The sequence below is a fragment of the Athene cunicularia genome (genome assembly GCF_003259725.1).
Source record: "Athene cunicularia isolate RWA chromosome 6 unlocalized genomic scaffold, athCun1 chr6_part1, whole genome shotgun sequence".
In the NCBI taxonomy this organism is placed as follows: domain Eukaryota; kingdom Metazoa; phylum Chordata; class Aves; order Strigiformes; family Strigidae; genus Athene; species Athene cunicularia.
Window position 1 is genome coordinate 16,383,174 of NW_020799105.1, and position 24,725 is coordinate 16,407,898.

At 35.2% G+C, this 24,725-nt stretch overlaps 1 protein-coding gene across 1 annotated transcript in view; it reads left to right on the top strand.

The window, feature by feature from the left end:
• Window positions 1-24,725, top strand: part of VTI1A (vesicle transport through interaction with t-SNAREs 1A) — a 269,666-nt gene that overhangs the window by 32,070 nt on the left and 212,871 nt on the right. The window contains exons 3-4 of the mRNA XM_026851520.1: window positions 15,310-15,387; window positions 21,743-21,763. Coding sequence (XP_026707321.1) covers window positions 15,310-15,387; window positions 21,743-21,763 — 99 coding nt within the window. The remainder of the gene's footprint in view (window positions 1-15,309; window positions 15,388-21,742; window positions 21,764-24,725) is intronic.

Genomic DNA, 24,725 nt, shown 5'->3' on the forward strand with positions numbered 1-24,725 from the left:
GTGACCTTACAGCACAACTTCTCATTCTCTGTAACTGAAAACGGAAAAAGGAGAATCTTGGGTTATGTTGTAAGGATTGGAGATGCTGTCCTGGGGTTGAATAACTCATAGGAAGAATTAATGGCATTACTTTATACAAGATTCCCTTTTCCATAATCATGTAAGGTCATCTGTATCTTAGTATGTTTTAAAAAAAATCACTGATAATATTTTGGTGTGGTGAAGATCTTTTTTGTTTTATATGAGGAGTCTCTAGACTTAGAAATGTTTTGAATAAAATGTGGTAATGCGACAACTGAGATTTATTTGAAAGTCTTGTTAAGTTTGGAAGATTTCATTAAAAGATGCTTCAGATCATTGGAAGGTAAACAAAGACCTGATGAAGAGGCGTAGAAACAGGTAGATGTTGATCTCTGGTCCAAATATAGTGAAAGTGGGGAACAAATCATGGGATCTCAGACCTGTAACCAGGGTGCATTGTGAGAAGAGAACTCCTTTATCTTTAAAAGGGCACACTATTGATCAGGATTTCTGTCTTTTGAGCTCGTAGAAGACAATATCACATGCTGGACCAGCCTTACCAGAGCACTACCCTTTGAGAGTCAACCAGGCGATGTGGCATGGCATTTTCTTTAAGGGCTGAGGAATTTGAGACTGAGACGTAATGCTGAAAGGTGCTGAATGAAGATGAGTGAATTGCAAACGTTGTCTGAGGAGCACTTAAGAGGCAGCAAATAACTTTTGAAGAACTTCTCAACTGCATTCAGCAAACTGAATCAAACTGATACAGATGGGCAATTCCTCACCTTGCTTTTCTGAGATTTGGATTAAATACGGGGTAAGAAGCACATGTGGCCACTATACAAAGGAGACTTGTATGTTGACATAAAATAATTTGTTTAGAAAAATTCTTCCTGTTGGCAAACATGCAGGTTATGTATTCTTATCACTCTTGAGGATTTTAGCTCCTTGACCATGTGGAAATAGCTTAGGGGACATGTGGTTTCTTTTTTTCTTAAGGAAATAATGTTGCAAACATTGCAACATAGAAATCAGGCATTTCATTGCTTTCATTACTGCTAATGAAGCAATGGAAGTATTAGACATAGAGTTCAAGAATATTTTTGCAAACAACATTTTCTTGAACCATTTGTTTTTTTAATGCCCAGTGTATTACAAATTTGGATATAACAGTAATAGAATAATTTTCTGTTTAAAGTTTCTCTGATATACTGTAAAATGAGCAAAGTGGGATGGTTTGTAATAGGTTCTGACTCTATAACTTTGATATCACTGTGTACATAACATAGATAATAGAATGGTCCAACACAAATTAACCTAAAAATATGTCTGCTTCCAGATTTACTTTTCTAGTATTACTTGTTTACTAACAGTGTATTAGAAAGACTTTTTCTATAATTTTTTTCCAGGAGTTGACTTTTAAGTAGATAAATACTTCTTTACTTTTTTACTTGATTTTGTATACTCTTTCCATCAGTGTAGTTATTGGTGGTATTTATTTTTCATCAGAGTGGTGGGTTTTTATATCATTTTATCTCTACTAGTGCTCAATTTTACATTATTATTTCCTGTTGCTTTTTTGGCATTATCATAATTTCTAAGGTAAGAAATTACAGAGTCATGAAGACAAGATTGAAGCTTCTTTTATTTGTCAGGGAAGGAGATGGAATATAAGTGAACATGCTGAGTTTTTCAACTGAGTTAAAAAAAAAAATACCCCTGATATAAAAACAAAATAATATTGAAAACAGCAGAAAAAAAGAAACAGAAAAAATATTTAGACAAATTTCATTCCAATTAGCTCGTAGATGAAAGTTTCTTTTTTAAGTGCTATAATCCATAAAAGAAAAATAACTCCTAGTTCAAATGCTAAGGTCTGTGTAGTGTACTACCAAGTTTCAGAGGGAAAGTGTTTTCAAGGTCTTTTCATGAATGGTGTGTTATGGAATGGGGTCACTCGAAAAGGAATAATTACAGAGTGATCAGAAGATTTCTTTGAAAAGATTGTGTTAGACCTTCTGTGTGGTTTGTGGAAGAACAGAAATCAGTTTTGCTCCTAGGGTGGGCTAACAAAATGTATTGTGTTTTTGCAGCTACTTCTATCTTTGCCCCAAAAGATGCATGCATCACCTCAGCAGTGCACTCAGCCTCTGTAAGGTCACTGCCTAGAAACCAGATCTTGGAGTTGTTAGAAGTGCAACATACTGCTGCACCATTTGACCAACTGCAAAAGTTTAGTTTTGAACTCTAATGAGTCTTTGCTCATCTCCTGTCTTAGCACTACCAGTTGTTAAATAATTAATTCCTCTTTGATTGTACCTCTTTATGTGCTTTTAGAAACTTATTTGTATTATTTTGTGTTGCATTTTATTTGTACTCAGCCTCTTTGTTTCAGATCATGGAGTTACTAAAAAGAATTAATTTGAGGAATACTTTTTCACCCTTTATATAGTGTTTGTACTAAGAATCTGTGATCTACAGTAATACTTATTCATTTGGAATATAGTAATTTGTTCCTGTCAGCACAGGGGCTGGTTTGTTGTTTTAAATTGCTGACTTTTGGTTTTGTTGGCATACTCCCCAATACAAACTGAACATCTTACAAAAATCTATTTGTGTGACAATTCAAGTCAAGATAGGTGCTCTGTATTGCCTAGCAGTATGATTTGGGGTCTCCAAGATAAAAGTTGACTGAAGGCCAAGATTTTAGTAGAGCTTGTTTGTGCAGGTAACAGAGGTAATCCGTATTCCTCAGGTCTGTAAATTGAATAGACAAAGGAGAAATATGTATGCACACCATTCTCTTTGAGATAGTAGTGGGCCAGTAGTTTCTTTAGTAACGATGGGGACTATCTGACTCCTGAGAACGACGAAAAGCTGACACCAGGGATGTTCCTATATGAAATTAGAGCAATTAAAAGATTCTTACAATGCTCCTCCCCCTTTAGCAGATAATACCTAAATAAATTATTCAGTGGATTTAGTTTGTGACTGTCTAGCAATTTCTGATTTTATGGGGTTTTATCTGATTAGAACCAAATTCAGATTATTGCAGATCTGAAAGTTGATCCAAAAATCAGTGGAAGAGGAAGTCCAGCCACTAGGTCTTGACTGTGTTTTCCAGGTTGATATGGATAAATTTATCAGCATTAGTGGCCACCTGTGGAAATACTGTTTAGGAAAACACATACTTGTTTCTAATGATCCCCTGCAATGATTCTTCAAGGATGAAATAAGATCCTGAAATACCTTATTTTTGATGAGGTGGTTAGATAATGTGAAATCCAAACTAGGAATCCCAGTGGCCTAGCAAACACTTTTTGATAAAATAATTTTTAAGGTATAATAATTGTTTTTCATCCCCAAATAAAAATATTTATCAGGTCAGGTCTATGCAAGTATGCATTCCATTTTTTCTGCTTAACTGTGGAATCTCTTACATTTTGGAGTTAATTCTCAAGTATCACTCTTCTGGTTTACCACATGACAAGTTTTTCCCAGCCATCCAAACCGTTAGTTTAGTCTTGAAGACTTCTTGCTAGTTAAAAAGTGTTACTCCAAGGCCATCTTTATGAGCAGCTTGTATATACTTTGATACTTAGAAATTCTCAGGATATCTTTGAGTATGAATCACTATCCTTTTAGATAAGTCTTTTTTAATACAGAGATGTACTAGTTAATTCCTTATCCATTTACTTGTAAGTAGCTCTTGAAAGACCCTAATTCTTGCTTATTTCTCTCATATCTATAGATTTACTGCTCTGTTACTTCAAATTCTGTGATCACGCATTTTTTTTATGCCTTGCAAAATCTAGGTAAATGAACAAATAAAAGCATAAATGGTTCATCGTACGGTGTGTTCTAGATCAGCTGGAACCATATTTTGCTATCTTGATCTTGATCTTTCAGGCTGTAGTACATCTTCAATTCTTTCTTACATTTTATTGAACTTTCTGAATAATAATAATACTAAAAGTTAAGTAACCTTCTGAAAGGTTATAACAATATAATTCCAACATGCAAACTGATGTTCAATACATTTTTAAAACAAGAGTAGACTTTTATCATCCTGCTGCCAATAAATGCCCATTTGTGGTCAGAGTCAACAATTTTTGTAATGTTTTAGGTCATGTATTATCAGGTGTGGTATAAGCTGTCACCCAACAACGACCTAAACTTTTTCCTTGGGGCCACTCCTTCAGAAGTCTTTGAAACTGTTGTGATCCTGTTCTAATGGTTGGCATTCTCCTATAGAACCATAAAGCTGCCTGTAGTAACAATGGACGAATGACAGCATGGGCTCTTCAAGATGACTGCTCTTGTGTGTTGTATGGTCCTATGTGGGACTTGAGGGAGGGAGGTAGGAGAGGATCCAAATATCTGAGCAGAAGGAGAGAACCAGGAATGATAGGGAAAGGGAAAGAATGGCAAGTACATCACCTGAGAGTTTGATAGAATGGTTGCTATTGCTCTCTGCATTCTTGTGAAGTTCATTTTTAGGTTGAAATTTTAACCTGAGATTGTTACAGAAATTTGGGTCTGTCCCTGAATGCTTAGGAATAAAAAATCTGGATATGTGTTACATGCTTGGATTTTTTTTTTCCTTCCCTTCCTTATATTCTTTCTGTGTTGGTTTCGCATGTCAAGTTCATGAATTGGAGTTGGAAATATTATGTTTGCCATATGCTATCAAACTTTGTTTTTCTTTGTATCAGATAATCTCTATTTGATGCTAACAGCTTTGTTATACCAGAAGTTTCTAAACACTACCATACAAGAACAGCTGGTGGGGTGGAGGGACAGATGTTTGGTCAAATGGTGCTGGGCCTCTCTTGCACTTCAAAGGAGCTGAGTGGAGATATGACTATAGAGTATAGTTCTATTTTTCTAATCTGAGTAATTTGAATATTTGCCACAGTTTATTAAGAGACTGGGAGAGCAAATGACCTGTATGAGCAGAAAGTGATTCATTAGATAATTTTTCTCTTACCTTACAGGAGTTTACCCTCTAAAGATGAGAACCTCTGAATTAAATTCGTATTGCTAATATGCACCCCATGGAAGAGATGTTACAACATTCTGTGATACAAATTAATTGCTTTTGATATTTTAATTTTTACTGTCTTTCTTTGGAGGTTCACTTCAGTTTTGTTCAAACAAAAAGTGGGATAACTTTTGAATTTAATCTTTGCCCTAATATTGAGATAGGAACATCTTTCTTCTTGTTCGTGAATGCTTGTCCAGCTGCTATTTAAATAAGAGTATTATGTAAGCAGTAACCATCAAGGTTTATTAAGTTTGAAGATCTTAGATGTACCTTAAACTCCCTGAACTGCTGATCATCAGAAACTGGCAGCATCTACTGAAACGAGAATCATTCCATCCCTGCTCTATTCCTTAAGATTTCCCCTTGTTATCTGTTAATGGCCACTATAGGAGGCAGTACAAGTTCTGGACTAATTGAGGCTTTGACTGATATGGCAGTCTTTATGCAGTCTTACATAAAGTGAGGTTTTCCTTAAGGTTCACACTACATTGTCTTGACAGTGAAAATCTAGGCAGCTATAAACAAGATCAATAGAAATGTGTAAGCATTGTTAGTGACAACATAGGCACAGGGACAAAACAGAAATACTCAGTGAATTTTTTGAGTTTGGACATCAATATTTACTGGGAAATGAGCTACTGCCACAGTATCAGTGTTTCTCATTATTCTTTTTGTTGTATGTTGGTCCACTTAGAGGCAGAATTTCAGACTATGCTACAGGTAAGGGGATAAATAACATAGCTGAAGCCTGTCTATCAGAAAGACACTTTAAATGCCAAATATTTTGTAAATACCAATATTTTGTATAAATATACTGCCTTTCTGTTACAGTGTTACAAGGCTTAAGACTTTAAGTTCTGAAGAAATAAACCAAGTAGGGGAGGGGTTGGCATGGCTATTTTTGATACAGATACGTGCAGTATACTAAAAATTTTTCATCTGTTTTATGCACTTTAAGAAATTAGTATCGTTTAGAATAATTTTCACTGAATGTGGGAGACTGAGGAACTCAAATGTAGAGAGTATAAAAAGAAGGACTTTAGTTAGATAAATTATAGGTAGTGGATTAGTTACTGACTTTTATCTCAGGTAGTGTAAAGCAAGAACTGCTAATCATCAGCTTGTGATAAAACTAGAAAATGCCATGTCTGAACATCGGGCTAGTATTTTATCATATTAGCTATTGATTTAACACAGCATGAAACAACTGGTTCTGTCCCAGTAGTGCCTGGTGGGGAGCAGTGAAGGTACAGATTTACTCCTCCTACAATCTGCTGCAAACTTCAAAGCTCAGTTGTGACCACTTAACTACTGAAATTACTAAACTCAGACATTTTTTTCTCTTTTTTAGATAAGTCAATGTGTCTGTGTGTACGTACACATGATTTAGAAGGAAGGAAATGAATCCCAGCTAAATCATGTCTGGGCAAAAATAATAAATTCAGGAAGCATGGACAGTAAGATCCAAAAATCAGTTTTGTCTGGGCTGTGTTATACATAAAGTAATATTAATTTTCCTTTTTATTAATCAATATTTTGAGCTAATGTGCTTATGGTCCAAAATACTTGCATTGAAATACACAGAATGAGCACCATGGGGGTATATTTGCATGAAGCCACCTTAACTGTACAATTTTTCTATGTAATTATTCTTTGCATCAAGCATTATTTTACTTTGTATTTAATGGTGAAGTCAGAAAGGATCCCCTGCTACTTTCATTGAATAGGGTTTTTTATAGTTATTAATATTTTTAGGACTCAACCAAAATTTTCTAATTCTGTGTATTTTCAGAAATTATAAAACATGTATTGGTATACGGGTGGAAAGATGCCTCTGAGAGAGAGAGCGTGTAGGCTCAGTGAAAAAGGGACAGTGCCTAAAAATAGCTTTTTATGTGCTAAAAAGTATTTTTGGAAAGGCCTGCTTAAGTTTCTTTGGTTTATAATAGATCCTATCAGAGTGGCACAAAAGTAGGTGGGACAATTCAGCTGCCTTGGAAACATCTCACTCATCTGCCTTGCCCTCATTCTGAGGGTCCGAAACGAGATCTGTCTTTATGGCTTCTTTTTGTTTTTTACTCTTGGAGTTATCAGTGGACATAATGTATAATTTATTAATAGAAGTGAGCTCTGTGGCAAAATTGTACTTCTAACTAGAAAGCCTAAAAGCCTGAAAAATACTCTTTTCTAGGCTTTACCTACTGTTAGAAACTGAAAAAGATGATGGTGGCATTCAAGAATTGCAACTGTTTCAGCCCAATTATAGTTGTTCGTTGCAGTTGCTGAGCTCCATAGTGTCTAGCCAGAGAGTGTGGGTTCAGGCTGATAAAGACAATTAATTAACAAATGGAGGAAGGAAGTAACACATGGACACTTCATTCTGGGAAAGGGAAGAGCTGATGGAAAGTACCAGCAGATGTCTTGTTACTGTTAGCAACAGAAACCTAGGCTCCAGATGGAAATAACGTCTGAAACAAAGATATTTTAATGAACATTTCATGTTTTGATTTATCTGAGATGTTTATCATCCTTTACCATGAGCTAATTAGTGCAAGCTAATTAGTTTAAAAAATCTTAATCCTCAAGATTTTTTTTTCCTCCCTGCTTCACTGTCTTTGGGTTCAATCTCTTTAGAAGTTGGCCCTCATAGTATACAAACTTCTCCCCTTGGAGGAAAATGGTTCTATATTTTCATTTTCTCGGTTCATCTGTCTGTTGGTCCAACATACTGGAGTTTATCTTCCATCACCAAGATTTAGCAAATATTTATGTTTATGAATCTACCACACAGCATAAAGTCTTTGGACCATAAGACAGTCTGAAGTATGTGATCCTGATGTGTAGTTGCTCCTTGTCCTCTAAATAGCGTTTGTTGGATAAATGATTCAATAAAGTTGCATGGTAATAGGCTTTGTTAAAAAAAAAATTAAAAAAAAAAAAAAAAAAAAGGAGCCTCTATAATATATGAGTTAGGTCATTACAACAAGGAGATCAGTTGATATGACCAATTAAGATTTCATAAAAGGAACATAAGATTGTTGTACAGGAAAAGGGCACTAGGTCTCTATTCCACTGTTATCCTTAACAATTTTCCCTAAACGGTAATTTTGCAGAGAAACTTGATTTTGCAGAGAAACTTGTAGCTCTTACATGTATGCTTATTATGTGGATATGCCAGTTCTAAGTGTAAAGATCTGCTGTAGTTAAACCATACTTAAAATAAGCTTATTCTTGTAGTCTAATTTTGCTGATCATTAGTTTGAAGTTATTCCCATGTAGCAGACTTCTGTACAACAGAAGCCTATATGACATTAGTGACTGACTTCCAATGCTTGATGTGACTTTTTAAAATCTGTTTTAGGAGTGAGAGTCTTCTAGAATTTGATGTAGAGACTGAATTGTCTTAAGTGATCATATCGACGTCCTTCTGTAGATTAGCCTAAACATGAATTGAAGATCGATTTATCTGTCAACAAAACTGGCTTAATTTTGGCTGTTTCTATTCTTTGCATCCAAATTTTTTGTTGATGGCACAGTCTAGACATACCCCTTTTGCCTCTACGTCCAAGTGTGAACCTATGCTATGAACAACAGAATTTATCCCCTACATCCAAATAAATAGTCAAGTTGTGGATTACTTTGAACCTGTATCAGGTGTAGTTTTAGAGCTATACATACCAAGGCAAAGGGCACTAACACCAGCCAACTTTTAATTTAGCAAGCTATATTATCCAACTGGTCTTTGAACACACACAGGGTGGTTACAAGGAAGCACTGGGCTTTTCTGGAAGCTGAATCTGAGAAAGAATGAATTTGATTAATCTCATGCACCGGTTAGAGGAATTTCCATTGACTGAATCGGCAAGTTTGTTAACTTAGCTAAGCAGATGTGTAACAATAGGTTTTGTAATGAAATACAGTAGTTTAATAATGGTCATTTGAAGGAATCAATAGAAAGGTGTTCTATGAAATACTGAAATTAAGAGTACTGAAAAGCATATTACAGGAACAGGCTGGCAGATGTAGGTAACAGTAGATAGCAGAATAGCTGCAAGTCAGCAGTGCAAAAGGCAGACATCACTATGTTGGCCTACAGAGAGGTTACAGTTAAATTGGCAGGAATACTCAGTCACCCTTCGTGTTTCAGCTGATGCCTGGAATATTTTTTTGAGATTATGGCACATAAGTTAAAAGGCAGACAAACTGTTGTGCAGAACAGCCCAAAGCTGAAAGCACCTTGGAGAAACTGAATTCTGATGAAAGAATAAAGTAGTGTATATGTAGAGACCAAGATTTGGTAGCAGGGCATGGTAATTCAAACAAGCAATAAGATGAGTAGCTATAATTAAAAAATAAGAAATTGATATAAACACCAGGCTACAGGGAGTTATTCATTGTCATGTTTGGAGAGTGCTATCCAAGCCCAAGCAATGCTTATCTGAAATTTTTCATATTTGAATTTATAACTCCCGTATTTCATTTTATTATTCTTCTGTAGATGTGGCCTTGTTAAATCGGAAGCAATGGTAGTGAATTTTTGAGCATCCTCTAGAAAATAAAACTGAGGAGAGGTCAGTTAGTTCCAGACCTTTGAATTTTGAAAAATCCGTCCTTTTCTAGGTTGTTAAGTTTAAAAGGCAGAGCTTAGGTAAATACAAGCTGTTCTAAATACAAATGTCTTTTTCACAAGAGATATCATGTGCTGTTACTTCTTAAATTCACAGGAACAGTGAGTTACAATTCTCTCACAGGTCACCTGTTTTCTTCCCTACCTCCAGCACATGCAGTGTAGCAGGTTGTTTAAGCATCAGCCAAGTTGGTGACATGCACGGTCCACTGGTCGTGAGTTTGAGATCGAAGTGGTTTTGTGGGCAGAAGCTGCATTTTTCACAACCAACATAATACAATGTGTTGTATCCTCATGGGAGTTTGCTTGACCTTCCTCCCTGCCCTCACCCCATAATGAAACTGAAAGCGTGTTTGATGATGATTATTGAAAAAAAGATTTATAGACCTGTGACTTCTACTTAAAATGGATGATAGTATCTCTCTGTTAATTTCACATTAGCACTTGAAGTTTGATTTCCCTCTGCTGTTGGAGAAAGCTGACGATGTTTGGCAGAGTGACAGAATACAGGTTTTAAGTTGCGCATTTCTCTTCCAGAGTTGTCTACAGTCTTTTCTGTGTGCATGCAAGGAGGGCAGGCAAGATCGGGAGCGCCTTAGACATTGACTTTTACCAGCCAGCGCGTACTGTTGAATTGATTCTTTCAATCAGAAGTTTCATAGGATTTGTAGAATAGGTTTTATTTCCTTTTGGACAGAAATGTATCCATTTTGGTCTTTTCATAAGGAAATGCTTTAAAGTCCAGCATTGCATCAGGTTGTATATTAGCATTATGTAATCATTTTCCTACTTCTTACACACAATCAATAAAAACTAAGCTACTTAGGAACAGGAAAACCCCTTTCAAATTGCAGTCTGAAGTGTCTAGTCTATTGTTCCTGCATCACCTTTACAGAGAAATGTAGAAGATTTGAAAAGTGAAGTTTGAAGACAATTTTTAAAGCAATTTCAATGGTTTTATTTCCTGAAGAAGTGTTTTTGTGTTTCTGTTTAAATATAAGCTTTAAGATTGTTAAGTAAGGTCACTTTTCTTCTAAATTTGTTAACCTATCTTTTCCATTTTTGCTTGGCAAAAAAATACTTAAATATCCAGTCTGAAAGGCAGAGATGAAAATGTACATTCTGCAGTATTTTTCAGTCTATTTGAGGATCAGGTCACTTTTTTCACCTTGCTTTTAGCAAGAGCAATGGCAAAACTGACTACTCTCAAAGAACACAAAATAAAATCTAATTTATTCCTACAAATTATTTCTGCTTATGCTAATCTCAAGTATTTAGTTACATCTAGAGCAGGGCCTAACTCTGAAACAGATGCCTGACGATTATTTTTAAAGCATTTATATATACTAGGAAAGTGTAATGGATTTCGTATGAAAACAGATGTTTGTGGATAAATAAGCCTTTTTGTTTGTTTACACATATTTCACAAAACAATGCGTTTAATCTGTTCTTAAAACATTGAGCGTGAAAAATTGAGAGGTTGGGACAAAAGGATTTGCTGGGCCTTTTGTCTGAAAATCACCTAGGTTTGCTTGTCTGTTCAGGGGGCTGCTTAGCATTTAGGAGGGGGAAAGCTATTCTTTAGTTCAGGTATGAAAATGTGCAATACTTTATATCAATTATTTGGCTGATTGCTGAAAGTGCGTTGGAGTGAGGGGGCATTGGCTAGTTGTGGCCTTCACTAATGGGAACATTTCAGAGTGTGGATGAGTAATTAAAGTATAGAATGCGGAAAATTAGGCCAAAATTGAATAGAAATGAATAAGTATGTGTTCTGTTGTGCAGATGTTGGAAACTGATTATTTTGGATACCTCTTTCTATCTACATCTTACTTGGTTACCATGTAAAAATCAGTCATACACCATGTAGATTGTTTCTCTTCCCATTGCCTTTTCTGTTTTTATGTTGTGATGTATCTGTATAGGTAGTAATTTAGCAAAATATCCTGTCTGCCAGGTGTGGGAACTAGCTGATTGTATTGTAATACCAGATCATTACTTAATTCATATGCAACCTAGCCTAGCACATGGAAAGCATTATAAATCTATTTACAGTGTGGCTGGTCTGATGATAACATTGTATTAAATTCCCAGGTGAGGCAATTTAAGCAATTGCTTTGCCATGTGTAGGCCATGGAAATTAACTTCTCATATGCTTTAGTAATAGACGAACTTCATTGGTATGCTCAGATTAGTAGTATAGCAGAATTCTTACAGTCTGGTTACATGTACCCTACTTCACATGTAGAATCATACAGGGGGGTGGTACTGCAGATCACAGATCTTAATTAGTTTAAGCTGAGTTAATTCATTTCAATTCTAATTTAGCTGGGCTTGCCCATGAACACATTCAGTTCTATTGGGAAATGTTAAGGCTTGGGTCAAGTAGACAGATTGTTTAAAGCCAAATTGCCAGACAGAACTGAGCAAGTGTATCTGTTTGAACAGGGCTTTAAGGAAATCACCCAATCAGTATGCAAAAATCCTGTTCATAAACCAGGAGAGATCTGCCTAGAATCAGAAATTCTTCCTTGTCAGAAGGTCTGGGTACTGTAGTACATTTAAAACAGCCCCTGAAACTTTCTCTGTCTTGAAGTTCTTCTGGAAAGTATCTTAACCCTTTTGTGTTGCTTCGTGTTCGTGTGCATGCTACATTTGAATGCAAACACGTACACTGAGTTAAAAACACTTGTGTGCTTAGACTTTTTGTCTATCTGTATATGGGAAAATATAAAATACAAGGAAAACTTCTCTATATGACAGACAAAAAACTGCACACAGAACCTCTTAAACCTATATTGAGCTGCCCAGAAGTGCCTTGGATTACAAACTCTGTAAATCTTCTGTCTTTTCTAGAAACATACATATAAAGTACCAGTAGACAGTGGTAACTGACAACTAAGACTAAAAATGTTGACAATTTCTTGATTTGCCTGGTTAGCTTATGTATAGAAGTCATTAACTATTTATAAAATGCATTATGAATTGGGTTCCTTCAAACTGTAGCAGTGTGTGACATTTCCAGCTCAAACTATCATTCTTGTATTTGGCTAAAGTACTTATTTATAAACAGCTAACAGTTATGAACTAAAAAAAAAAAAAAAAAATTTAAAAAATTATTTAATAATTTAGTTCAGACAAGCCAAACTAATTTTTATAGCCTCATTTCAAAGTGTTACCCAATATTACTTTAATAAAAATAAGAATAGTAATTCAAGATATTGATATTTTGGACAAATCCTGAAAGAACAAATGAACACTTTAGTTCAAAGGCCCTTCCTTTTATATTATTGATTCATTTGCTAGTGAAACTGTGATCAAAAGTAGTATCAAATTATTTATTGATTATGGCAAAGAGTTATACTTAATTGTAGTCAAAGGGTTATTTCTTTTAATATAATTGCTGATTTTCAGATCATGACAGATTATTGCAATAAAAGAACAATGATACAAATATATTTATTAAGTTCAGCAGTGATCATATAAAGGATTATAAAGGGCCTCTAAAAATTGTATTGCTATTAACATTTTATTTCTTTCCCATGAAGAATATTATTTTTTCTTTCTTCTATTCAGGTTCTTATGAATGAGAATATCAGCCAGTTAAATCTTTCAAATAAATGATGTGTAACCAAGGACCATCTCAGTCTCTACATATAATTAGGCAACTTGTTCACTGGAGAACAAGCTCATGAAGCATCATGCTCCTCATCTCAGTCTAATAATGATAAATACATTCAACACTAACAGAATCAATGGGGCTGAGTAATTTTGTGAAATTGGGAGAGACTGTACAGTTGAACTCCTAGACCTCAAATAGGAAGATTGAATCTTAATCAGAAAAGAAGATTAGATGTTTATTGGTATATATTTGTAATTTCCTTCCTTGTTTGATGTGTATCAAATAAAAATAGGGAAATAATATAATTGAGCAATCTATGCCAATTTGTTGGCTTTTTGGTGAAAAGAGAGAAAAACAAAACCTATCTCCATATGATATTCTTGCATACTGTGGAGTGGTTTAGTCCCCCATAGTGATGAAATGAATAATTTAAACAGGCAGCTCTGATACCACAGCCTGTTTAAAGGTTCTCATTTCCTTTAATGCTGTAGACTACTTTAGCTTGGTTAGTATGAAACTGTGACAGCTGAGATCTCCAAAAGATTTGGCACAATTCAGTTCTTGTAGTAGGTCCATGATATGCTTTGTCCTTGCTACGTACATCTGTAGCTTTAGTATATAACCTAGATCTGAACACTAGCAATTGAATCACATATTTGTGAGCCTTATAACCATGATGATGGTAATAAAGAGTGAACTACACAGAATTAAAAGGTAAAATGTGTTGCTCTGAGATGACCAATACAAGTCTTACTCCACTGCTAGGTTCCTAGCATAAGGGGGGTGACCCACTTCCAGACTTCTTTGTCACAAAGCTAATGAATTTCCTTGTGTTCAGTATAATTTCTAGTGGTTCGTTTCCTATGCCTTAGTCCCAAGCACATTTTTTGGCATGATTGTCCAATTAGGGAAGGTTTGAGGAGGGATTTGGTTTTGCTGAGTTCCTACTGGTAGCGATTACCATGGCGGAGTGTGAGGGAAGCTCCCATCAATAAAGGAAGGCCTTTATGTTAAAATGTTAAAAATCTTTTCTCTCTTTTAATGGTTAGTGTAGGAATATTAATTAAAAGCCTGTTATTTAGCTGACAGAGAAGTTGAAAGCTGGGCCAGTATTCTCTTTATGGACTCCCCCTTTGTTCCACTGAATGCTGTGCTACCTTGGTAATCTTCAGACATTTGCTTTCCATTGCTCGGCATTTGATCTAGTTTAGAATCAATGTGATGATCAGTTCATGAGCAAACCTGGTGCTCATAAGCTGTGAATAATGACTGTCTGTCATAGTAATCTAATGAATGACTCTCAGTTTTGTGGTGTTTCCATGAAATGCTGTAAACCAGTGTTTCCTTGTTCTGTCATTTTCTCTACTTTCTTTTGCCCTTTGGTTTCTTGTCCTTTCCCAGTAGGCCTTTGTAGCCTTAGCATCATAGAAAACACCTGTTAATTTTCTTCATCTTCAAGTTCAACCGGTTTTGTCAAATGTGTGTTGTTCGGGTATTGTTTTTTGTTTTGGATTTGGTGGGGTTTTGGGGGGGGGGTTTAATATGAGAAAAGCTCAGTCTTCGTTTCCTATTTAATGGCACCACTGGAGTGTTATGCTGAGTTCTGTATCCAGCTAGCAAGTGTTCTTCAGAAAAATGCATTTGGTTCCTACACATGCATTTCTTCAGTGCTTCTGGTGCTAGTGTATATTGCCTCTCCTGGTTCCCTGATTATCTGAACTGGGATCTCACATTATGTATCTTGAGCTTCACTGAAGCTGCTTTCTTTGCTGAAATGTTGAGGATGTTACTGCCTTAGGAATGCTTAGGTTTTGCTGTGCAGATTTGTCAAAATACAGCAGTTGAAGAACTTTTTAATAACTTTTACTTGCAGATTTATTTTTTTATCAAATAGGTATCCATTAGGGGGCTCTCGAGGTTTAAGATGATCAGCCTTGATACCAATGGCTTCGGAGCTTTACTTCCTAACCCTTTTTTCTTTTTGTTTTACAGAAAAGGTCACGAATCGCCTACAGTGATGAGGTGCGGAATGAGCTCCTAGGGGATGACGGGAATTCCTCAGAGAACCAGGTAGGATGCTAATCAAGAAGCCCTAGTGGGTGGCTGGAGGGTGAAGGAGGTCACTGCCACACTGGGCTTCTCAAGCTGCTCCTTAACAGCATTAACAACAACTCATGTGGAAGCGATACTGTTTAATGCAAAGCTGGGGTCTTAATCAACTTCAAAATGTTTCTTGGAGATCTTACATTTAACCCTTTAACTTGTGATCACTGTCTGCTATCTTAAAAAAAATCTTTTCTTCTCTTTTCTTTATTATTTAGTACTTAAGAAATAACTTGAAACGCGCTGTTTGCCGACAAAGCCAAGGTCTTCACCTCAAACACATGTAAAAGGAATAAAAAAAGTACATAATGCAGCTTTGATAATAATGCAGTATAATTAAATCAACACTGGCAGGCAAAACAAATGAAAGTGCGCTCTCAGAATTAGGCAGTACCCCACTCACTTTCCTTGTGTGATTCCTTCCCTAAACAGATTTTCTCTCCTTGTACCAAAACCATGAGTTGTACTAATAAGTGCACGCTTTCATAATGCATGTTGTACTAGAATGCAGACTGCTATCCATCTCTATTAATGAAGGAAAGCTTGATAATCCTGAGGCTTTTTAAAAATCTTGTACCTGTATTTTTGTTCTGGACACTATAGTGAGGGTCCTTCTAGACCACTGAAAATTTTAAAGCCGACATTATATTTAGGGGACTTTGACCTACCTGTTAATAATTCTTTTGGCGGTGAAACTTGTTTGACAAGCTCTGTCTGAAAGCATAATGTTTCTTTACTTTTTGAAAATCATGTCAGCTGTAATCGAAGTTGTGCATTTTGAGTTAGAAGTTAGTTGAAAGTTTTCTTATATATCAGAATTTCTCTTCTGACCAGATAGAATTTAAATTATTTTGTTAATGAAACTGAAAATTGCTTAAATGTTTACTTGATAAATGCAATACTAAATAAGCAAATGGATCAGAACCATGTTCTGAAATTTTTAGCACCTTCTACCCTCAATATAAGTTCAGTTCCACTAAGGATAGAAAAAAAGAAAAACTTGGAGACTTGTCCCAGTACAATGGATTTTAAAACACAGACCCCTTAAGCCATAACCTTACACAGTATTTTAAATGTGCTATATAAGTTTTAAACTCTGTAGTATACTTTAATACATACATTAATGAAATTATACATAGGACACAATTTATCTGTAGGTATGACTGTAGAGTATAGCAGCTCTAACATCTATGTGAAGAGTTAAATTTACAAGATACTAATTTTCATATGTATGTATTATAGCAAGGAGAGATTTCAAAATTTGAATAAAGAGGGATTTTTATCCCTAAATAATGAATTTATGGAAAGAAGTTTTACAGTCTGCATGTCATGATTGTAAACTCGGTCCTGTGAAAGTTGTAAGATTCTTATTTTATTTCTTTTAAGGTGCTTCTATTTCTGCATTTCAAGAAAAAAATGTGTAAATTTAGACATAAAAGGGCAATTGTGATAAGAAGCTTTACTTATAACAGAATATCTTATGTGTAAGGATGAGATAAAATATTTTACTTTCACTTTTAAAGGAATGGTTAAATAACTGGTTCGCATGTGCACTTTTTGCAAGTTAGGATCTTTTTTCTAAACCTGGTGGAAGAATTATGGTCTCATCTCAAGTAACCGAATGGTACCTTCAACCATTTATCAACACAAGTTTTTTCTTTCAAATGACCACTCCTTAAATGGAGGAAAATTTTGGCTAGTAAAGGAATTTTATGTAGTCTTTTAGGTAATCAAAATCCTTTTCTTTAACCCAGCTTGAACTTATTAGCCCTATACCTTTGAATATTCTGAATTTCTTTCTTTTCTTCCTTGAAAAATGTTATGAAATATCACCATAGAGAAGCCACCTAACTTCTTTTAAATATGTGAATGCCAGTATTTTAAATAATATTACTTATCCAGTATTTATCCAATATTCAATATCACAATCTCTTTTTCTTATGAAATATCATTATTTATATTTGTACTTATCTTATATGCATGTAGTTATGGGTACAAACAGTTAGTGAAAAAACTTCACTTTGATGTTGAGCTTATGTGCAACTTTCAAAATCTGGGGTAAGGTTTGGGTACTTACCCTACTGAACATGTTATATTGATGTATTTCACTCAGTAACCTCAGATGTAATATACTTTCACTCCTGTAGATTGTTATATCAATAGAAAACTTGGACTAGATGATGAAAGGACACCAAAGTAGAACTTACAGTCATATAAAATATTTGAAGGTGTTTCAAATTCTTGCTTTCATTTTGTCTAATGGAAATAATTATAGTTAGATGGACTGACCCTCATCCTAATATTGTAGGACTTTTAGTTCTCAGTCAGTTTGGATTAGGTTAAATCAGTTAAATTGGAAAATGGTGGGTTTGGTTTCCCCAGTTCAGTCACCAAACTTTGAAAGGGAAGAGGAGGGATTCCTCTTCTGACAGAGGAGCTGTTGAAAAAGGAATTGCTCCTGTACCAATCCACAAATGTTGTTAAAAGCTGACAGTAGAAATGCTGAATATCTGGTTAGACTGGGGTGTTATCCAAGGGAAACTAGAGATATGAGCTGCATGTTTTAGGTATGGTCTTTGTCATCATGGTAAACATTTGTGTAATGTTTTTGGTGGAGTGAGAGGGGAAAAGGAAGTCAATGTATATTGACTGATATGACCATATTAAGTATCTAGAAATAAATGGGGCACTTTTGGAAAAATGAGAAAGTTGGGTCTTTTCTTTATTCAACTTCTGTTTTTTCAGTTGAGTTTCAAAGGTACAGTTACAGCAAACCACAGCCAAGTTGTAAACTGTAATGAATAGGGTCATAGTCACAAGTTTCCAGTTGTTCTCCCAAGAAGAAAGATTGAAGTACAAAGAACAGGTTGAAGAATTAGCAAATGATGATTTATCTTTTGACTTCTTAGTTTTTCCAGAATGTCTCCCATAAATAGCAGTCATCATGTGTAGATGACAACAACACAGTGGTTGGATACTGGAATACAGTTGCCTTATACTGATTATACCAAAATTAAACTAATTTTACCAGATAAAGCATATAGAAACTACCTGTAAGTAGTTGTAAGAATTATACAATTCTGCTATTCAAAGTTTCTTTTGAAATAGATGCATCTTTGTTTAATGAGATAGGTAGTGATATAGTGCTCTTAGTGCACTTAGAGTTTAGTAAAGTCACTGCTTAGTATACAACAATGTCTTCTTAATTTGAATCATGTGTAGTCAGATGACGCACATACAGAGGTTGAGAATCAGGAGACATCCCTTCTTACATGAAAAAAACCCCACCGCACAACCCCAAACCCAAAAACCTACTGTGTGCATGGGTTGTTATTTATTTTGCAGGTGTGGTCTTTAATGGGCTCTGTTGTTTTCAAGTCCTGTCATTCTGGCCACCAATGTTTATTAAATCCCTTGAAAGTTTTGAGTTTGTCAGTGCAATGATACACTACTTAAAGTTCTGTCTTCACTTTAATAATAATAGAACTGGTTCACATGGCAATTTGTATGTTTTTTACAAGGTATATGTTGGGTTAAATCAGAAATCCTTCTTGACCAAAATAATGTCAGGTACGGTATTTACCAACTTTCTTGAAATATGATAATGTTCCTTTCCCTTTCGCAACTATGTTCATTAGTAAGTTTAAATAAATTCGCATTAGGTTAAACTGTGTGTCTGTATACACATACATTGTATATGTGGTTTGTGGTGAACAAATATTTTTGTGGCTACTTAATTTCTGACTACAAAGTTGTGATAATATTAGATTTGGGCTTGCTGTGCATAAAGTGTGTCAAACTTCAGCTACAGACCAGGGGGTGAAGTTGGTCAATTTAATTCCCCAAGATCTAAAGAAGGTCGGTATCATTTCATATAGCCCTGGCAGAGCAGATCATTACCAGACACAAATCTGTTCGTTACATGCCGAGGGTTTATAGCAAAATAAATAGACTGTCATCATAAGTTCAGAAAATTGTGTGTTCGACCCACGATAATGTGTAAAGGGCGTTTAATAGAGTTCAGCGTTTATTCGTTATCTATATGCGGACAGAGACGGCGGTAGCGTTATCAGCTTTTTTAAAAAAATTCGGTAGTTTTCTATGTCACGTGATGTGCCTCACAGACACACACACACGCGCGCGCGCGCACACACACACACACACACACAAACCCCATCTCGCTCCCTTGCTCTCTGTGGTGCAGTTTTGATTTTAGTCACAGCAGAAGGCTTAGCCACCAGAGATTCCACTGGTTCAAACCAGCGTAAACCAGATTTATTTTTTTTTTTTAGCCTACAAAGGAACAGATTACCTCTTGTATCGAATTCTGTATTGAAAAAAAAAAAAATCTTTGTTTCAAAAATATGCTGATTATCATAACCTAAAATGGTGGCTGCACACGGCTTAATGTTGTTTACAGTTGAGCAGTGAGCATAATAAAAATAATGTTTCAAAATAGAAAAGTAAAGGTAACACATTTTCATCAAGAGCATTGTTAAATGGGGGAAAAATACATCTTTTGTTAATTTGAATGAATATCTTTCAGCCAATGTTAAAAAAAAAAACCCTCTCCCATTACTTAGCTTAGCTGCAAATCCCATGCAGAGCTTAAAATCAGCCATGCAGCACAAACAAGATAGAACATTTTTGTTTGGGACCTATTGAAAAAACAAATGTGCAGCATTTTAAAACTCTCATTGATTATAGCAGGGTGGCATGCCCAAGCGGGCTCTATTGCGAGAGAGTAGTTTTAAACTTTGGCCCTTTAAGTATCATAGTCAACTGAAGAATGGTGGCCTCAGAAAGAAAAGATATCTGTGTGATCAACTCCCAGATAGTCTCTTTCTAAAGAGCCTTAATGTTTGCCTTTTTGGGGAAAAAAAGGGGGGGAAGATCTGGAAAAAGAGACCAATTTATGATAGGCCAAGCACTTGAATTTAAGCTCCGGTTTGGCGGACAATGCAGTTTTCTTTATACCAAATTCTAGCAAAGTTCCTTTAGCTACGTACTGAAGAGCCGTTTCAGTTTAAGTCCATGTGGTAGTAGCCTTCCTAATTCCATCTCGTTAGAGCCTCGTTGTCTGTTTTGGTAACAGGGTGAGGTGTATGTTCAGTTTTAGATGAGCCATATGAAACAATAGAGAATAATGGAGGTTCTTTTGTTTCCTTCATGCTGGTGAGACTTTAATAGTAGTAAACATTCTCAGCTTACACACGTGTTGAAAATTAGTGTTATGAAACTGTAGGTGAAGTATCAGCATAAACTGAGATAATGATGTAGCTGTTGTAATTTCGAATTCAGCTGGAATCGGTGAGAGAACTGTAATTTTTTATAAAGAGCCACTCTTATGCAGACATTTGTTGTGAGTAATTATATATTTTGTTCCAGTACAAATAATTTATCTATCTCTCTAAGGGAAGAGAATATTACAACATAGCTTGATAATGAGACTGGGGTTTTATTTAGTTTTATAGTAAACCTGCCAGAGCTTAATAATCTTAGATTGTGTTGATTTACAAGCATAAATTGATAAATATAAATGTATATACTATATAAGTATACACACACACACACTATGTGTGTGTGTATATATATATCGACACTATGTAGTGGTCTAGGATTAAGAACCTGGAATGGGTCTTTTCTGAGGGAAATGTTTCATGTTGTTCCCTATGCCTTTGTCTATTTTTAAATAAGCTATGCAATAAATCATCATTCTGAGCCATTTAACTAAGCTGCTTCATTTTTTTTACCTGCAAAAAGCCCTCTATATGAGGTTCAATAATAAAATTAGATAATATAGTTACAGTAGAACTCAAGTATATAAAAATTGAAATACTGGTTACATGCTATAAAGACACAGTCATCTATTAATAAGTTAGATCTGCTAGTAAAATAAGAAATCAGTTGTCACAACTAAAATATACAGAAAACATTCTGAAAACTTGTATATACAAAACCACTTCAGCTGTACAATCTTCGAAGAGAGGAATAGTAAACTTGTTTTTTTTCTTTATAATATAGACTTCTATGAAGTCATTCCCCTTTATTTCATGATGGTGTCTTAGATGTGGTTTAAAAGAGAATTTCACACTATTCTCTTTGTTTAATGTGACAGTGTGAGAAAGTGATCTTTATTCGTTCAAAAAACTCTGCATGTAGTCTATGTTTAGGTTCTTTTAATGTGTTTGTCTGTGATTTTTAAATGCTAAACATGTAAACAGATAAATTGTCAATGTTAATTCTGTATCCTGTCACACAACTGATCTTTCTTTCCTGCCATTTCTTTCCTTTTTATCTTTTTTGTGCGTTCATGTTGCAGTTGATAAAATTACGTGAAGAGGTGAGTACTTTCTTGCTTTTTGTTGTCTAGCTTTCCCTTTAAAGCTGAGTTTCTAAATCTGAAGTAGATCTTTTTGTTCATTGTTGCAGGGAAATCTACACAAAGCAAAAATATTGATTACATTGCTTTAAAATATTCACTCTTGTGCCTCTTTTTCCCTAATAATTGTATACTTACATAGGAATCTCTAGATCAAACCTTAGAAATTAACATTCTTTGATAGTGGAAATTTTTTTAAAGGCACTAGAAAAAGAAGGAAAAAAAAAAAACAAACTAGCATTTGATCTCTGCTAGAATACCATGATCAAATCAGGTACAGTAATAATCGTGTTCGCATCACAAAATCTTTGATACACATTTATATACTGGTATTGAAAGTGAAAGCATTGCTTTGGCAAAAAACTGTGCTGAAACACTGTAAAAATTACACAGTATTTCACAATGTTTTGAGGTTGGTGTGAGGTATTCAAGTAGCTTATGTATTATATTGGATATTGTATACCCACTGAAAATACAGTACAGGTAGACCTACGCACACATATCAATATTTATTATTTATTTGTGAGTGCTGTAGATCTGTAGGTGTAACACTAGAGATCAGTATTCCAGAACACCTTTCTTCCAGTTATAAAATGACTCATAAATATTTAGAGAGAGAAGCCTGTTTTAATGGTCAGTTCCTCAAATGTTTCAGTATATTTTCTGAAATTAATCTCCTCTGTTACTTACTGCTGTAGCAAAGCAGGTATCTGAACTGCTTTTTTTTATTATATTCCAATAGCTGCCAAAAAGGAGGTCTCAGTAAAGTCAAGATTACTTATAGGTCAGATTTCTGAAGGGTTTCGTACAGAGAATTTGAACCAGTGAAGTATTTGAATAAATATATTTAGAAGCACGAGTATTTTAACATCACATATTTGTCTGGTATCTTCTTTTTGAAATGTGTTCCCAGACATATCAGTAATGAATACTGAGCTCTGCAGGAAAGGATTTGTAAGTTTTAGAAATGGTGATGACAAAGAATTGTAAAGTAACCAGATTAAGGACAATTACAGAGAATTCTTAAAAACAGGAAGATATCTGTGATATAAAGATTCTTTCACTCGTTCCTTGAATACTTTATTTTTCCCTCTTCTTGTGGAGCTGATATTAATATGTTAAAGCAACAGAGTAAAACAGTTAACAAAAAAAAATTAAACAAAATAAACATGTAACCACATGAAAGCCCTCCCACCACTGCTGAGCTCCCCTCCCCAATAGTTCCAGTATTTAAACAGATGACAATATTGTTGCAAGGGTTTGTATAGCCTGCTTTCGGAGATTTTTCAGAACAAGGTTCATTTGCTCATCCCTTTAACAACATCTGCACGTCTGCTCCTGTGCTTTTGTAAAAGAATGTAGTGGGATAATTTTTGCTTGCAAACATATATTACGGCTTTATAAGCATAAAGATTCCTAATTTGTGAATTTACTCTGAAAATTTAATCATATATAAAGAACAAAGCTGCTACTTAACTGCTTTTCTTTTTGAAATAACTATGAAGGCAAATAAAATTCAGGATGTTATTGCAAAGAGCTGCAACTTGGGAGCTATGCTGAACTCAGTCATATCTTTTGGAGCTTATAAATCCTCTTTGTTAGCCACCTAAAAAATTTTGACATTGCTCCTGGTAATTTTCTTTTTTACTTTTCCTTGCTAGTCTCATAAGTTACTTTTTCCTCTCTCTGCATATTGTGAGAGCAGCAGCAAATAGAGCTAAATAAAGGGATTTATTATTTTATCTAGATCAAAATTGTACAGGTAGAGAAAGAAATAATTAAAGAACCAGTTGTTAGCATTCTGTTCTCTGCACTTAGGTACCCACTATGTGTTGGATAGGTTGTAATTTCAATGGTGTTTTTATACCCAATGCAAAATGCACATTAAAGTTTAAATGAAGGGCTAATACAGTGACTCAGGCATAATTCTTAACTTGTCACATAGTGAAACATCAAGGCATCCCCAATTATAGTTCTCCTAAGGAGGTATGAACTGATCTTAAAAGAAATTGTGGTTTGCCATAGTGTTTGTTAATAAAACCTGTGCTTCCTCTCATTACAGGGCTCTATTCTAGCCCACTTGCCGTACACAGGCTTCCATGGAGGCTGTGTCGCTCTGTCTTTTGAGCGCCTGAGATCTCAGTTTGAATCCAGCCCACATGGAATGACTAAATCTCTAGTGATAGTGTGCCACTTTGCAAAACTTCCTTGTATAATTCCAGATAGAAGCTGTTTCTGAAGCTGCAAGACGCACTGAATCACCTCGCTCCCCACCTCACAGAAAGCAGGGGATACTGTGGAAGAAGGAGTTTGGGGAGGGCTGGGAAGCAGTTGAAAGCATCAGCTGCTGCTGTAGGACATTGATTTCATGACCAAAGGATAGGGTGCCTCCAAACCCCAAAAATGTAAATAACACCAGCCTTTATAATAAAAATCAGGTTTCATTACAGAATGGCTTGGGTGAAAAGGTTCTGAAATCAAGTAACAAACAGCTCTGAGTTAATGTTAGCACCAAGTTTGCAGGGCTTTAGTATTCTAATTGCTCGCAGTATGACTGAACTGAACTGTGGGCTTGTAATTTACTTTTTAGATTAAATGTGGTTTATACAGTATATAAAAATATGCTAATTCTTTCTGTTGGGTAGCTCTTCCACATTGTAATGCGAAATCTGATTATTCCCCCCCTCTCCCTTAACATAGCAGGATAGTCTTTTCATTTCCAGTATACTACTCCAGCATTATACCTCTGTTCTGTAATTATAATGTTCTGTTTACTCCTTGTGCTCACTACCAGCCTATGTTGTTTTTTTTAAAGTGTCTCCTCTCTAACTTTTAGGATTCTTATCTTCTAAACTCCCTCTTTATACCCCACCCCCTCCCCTTCTACTTTTCTTTCTTGACAGATGTCTGTGTAATAGTTTTA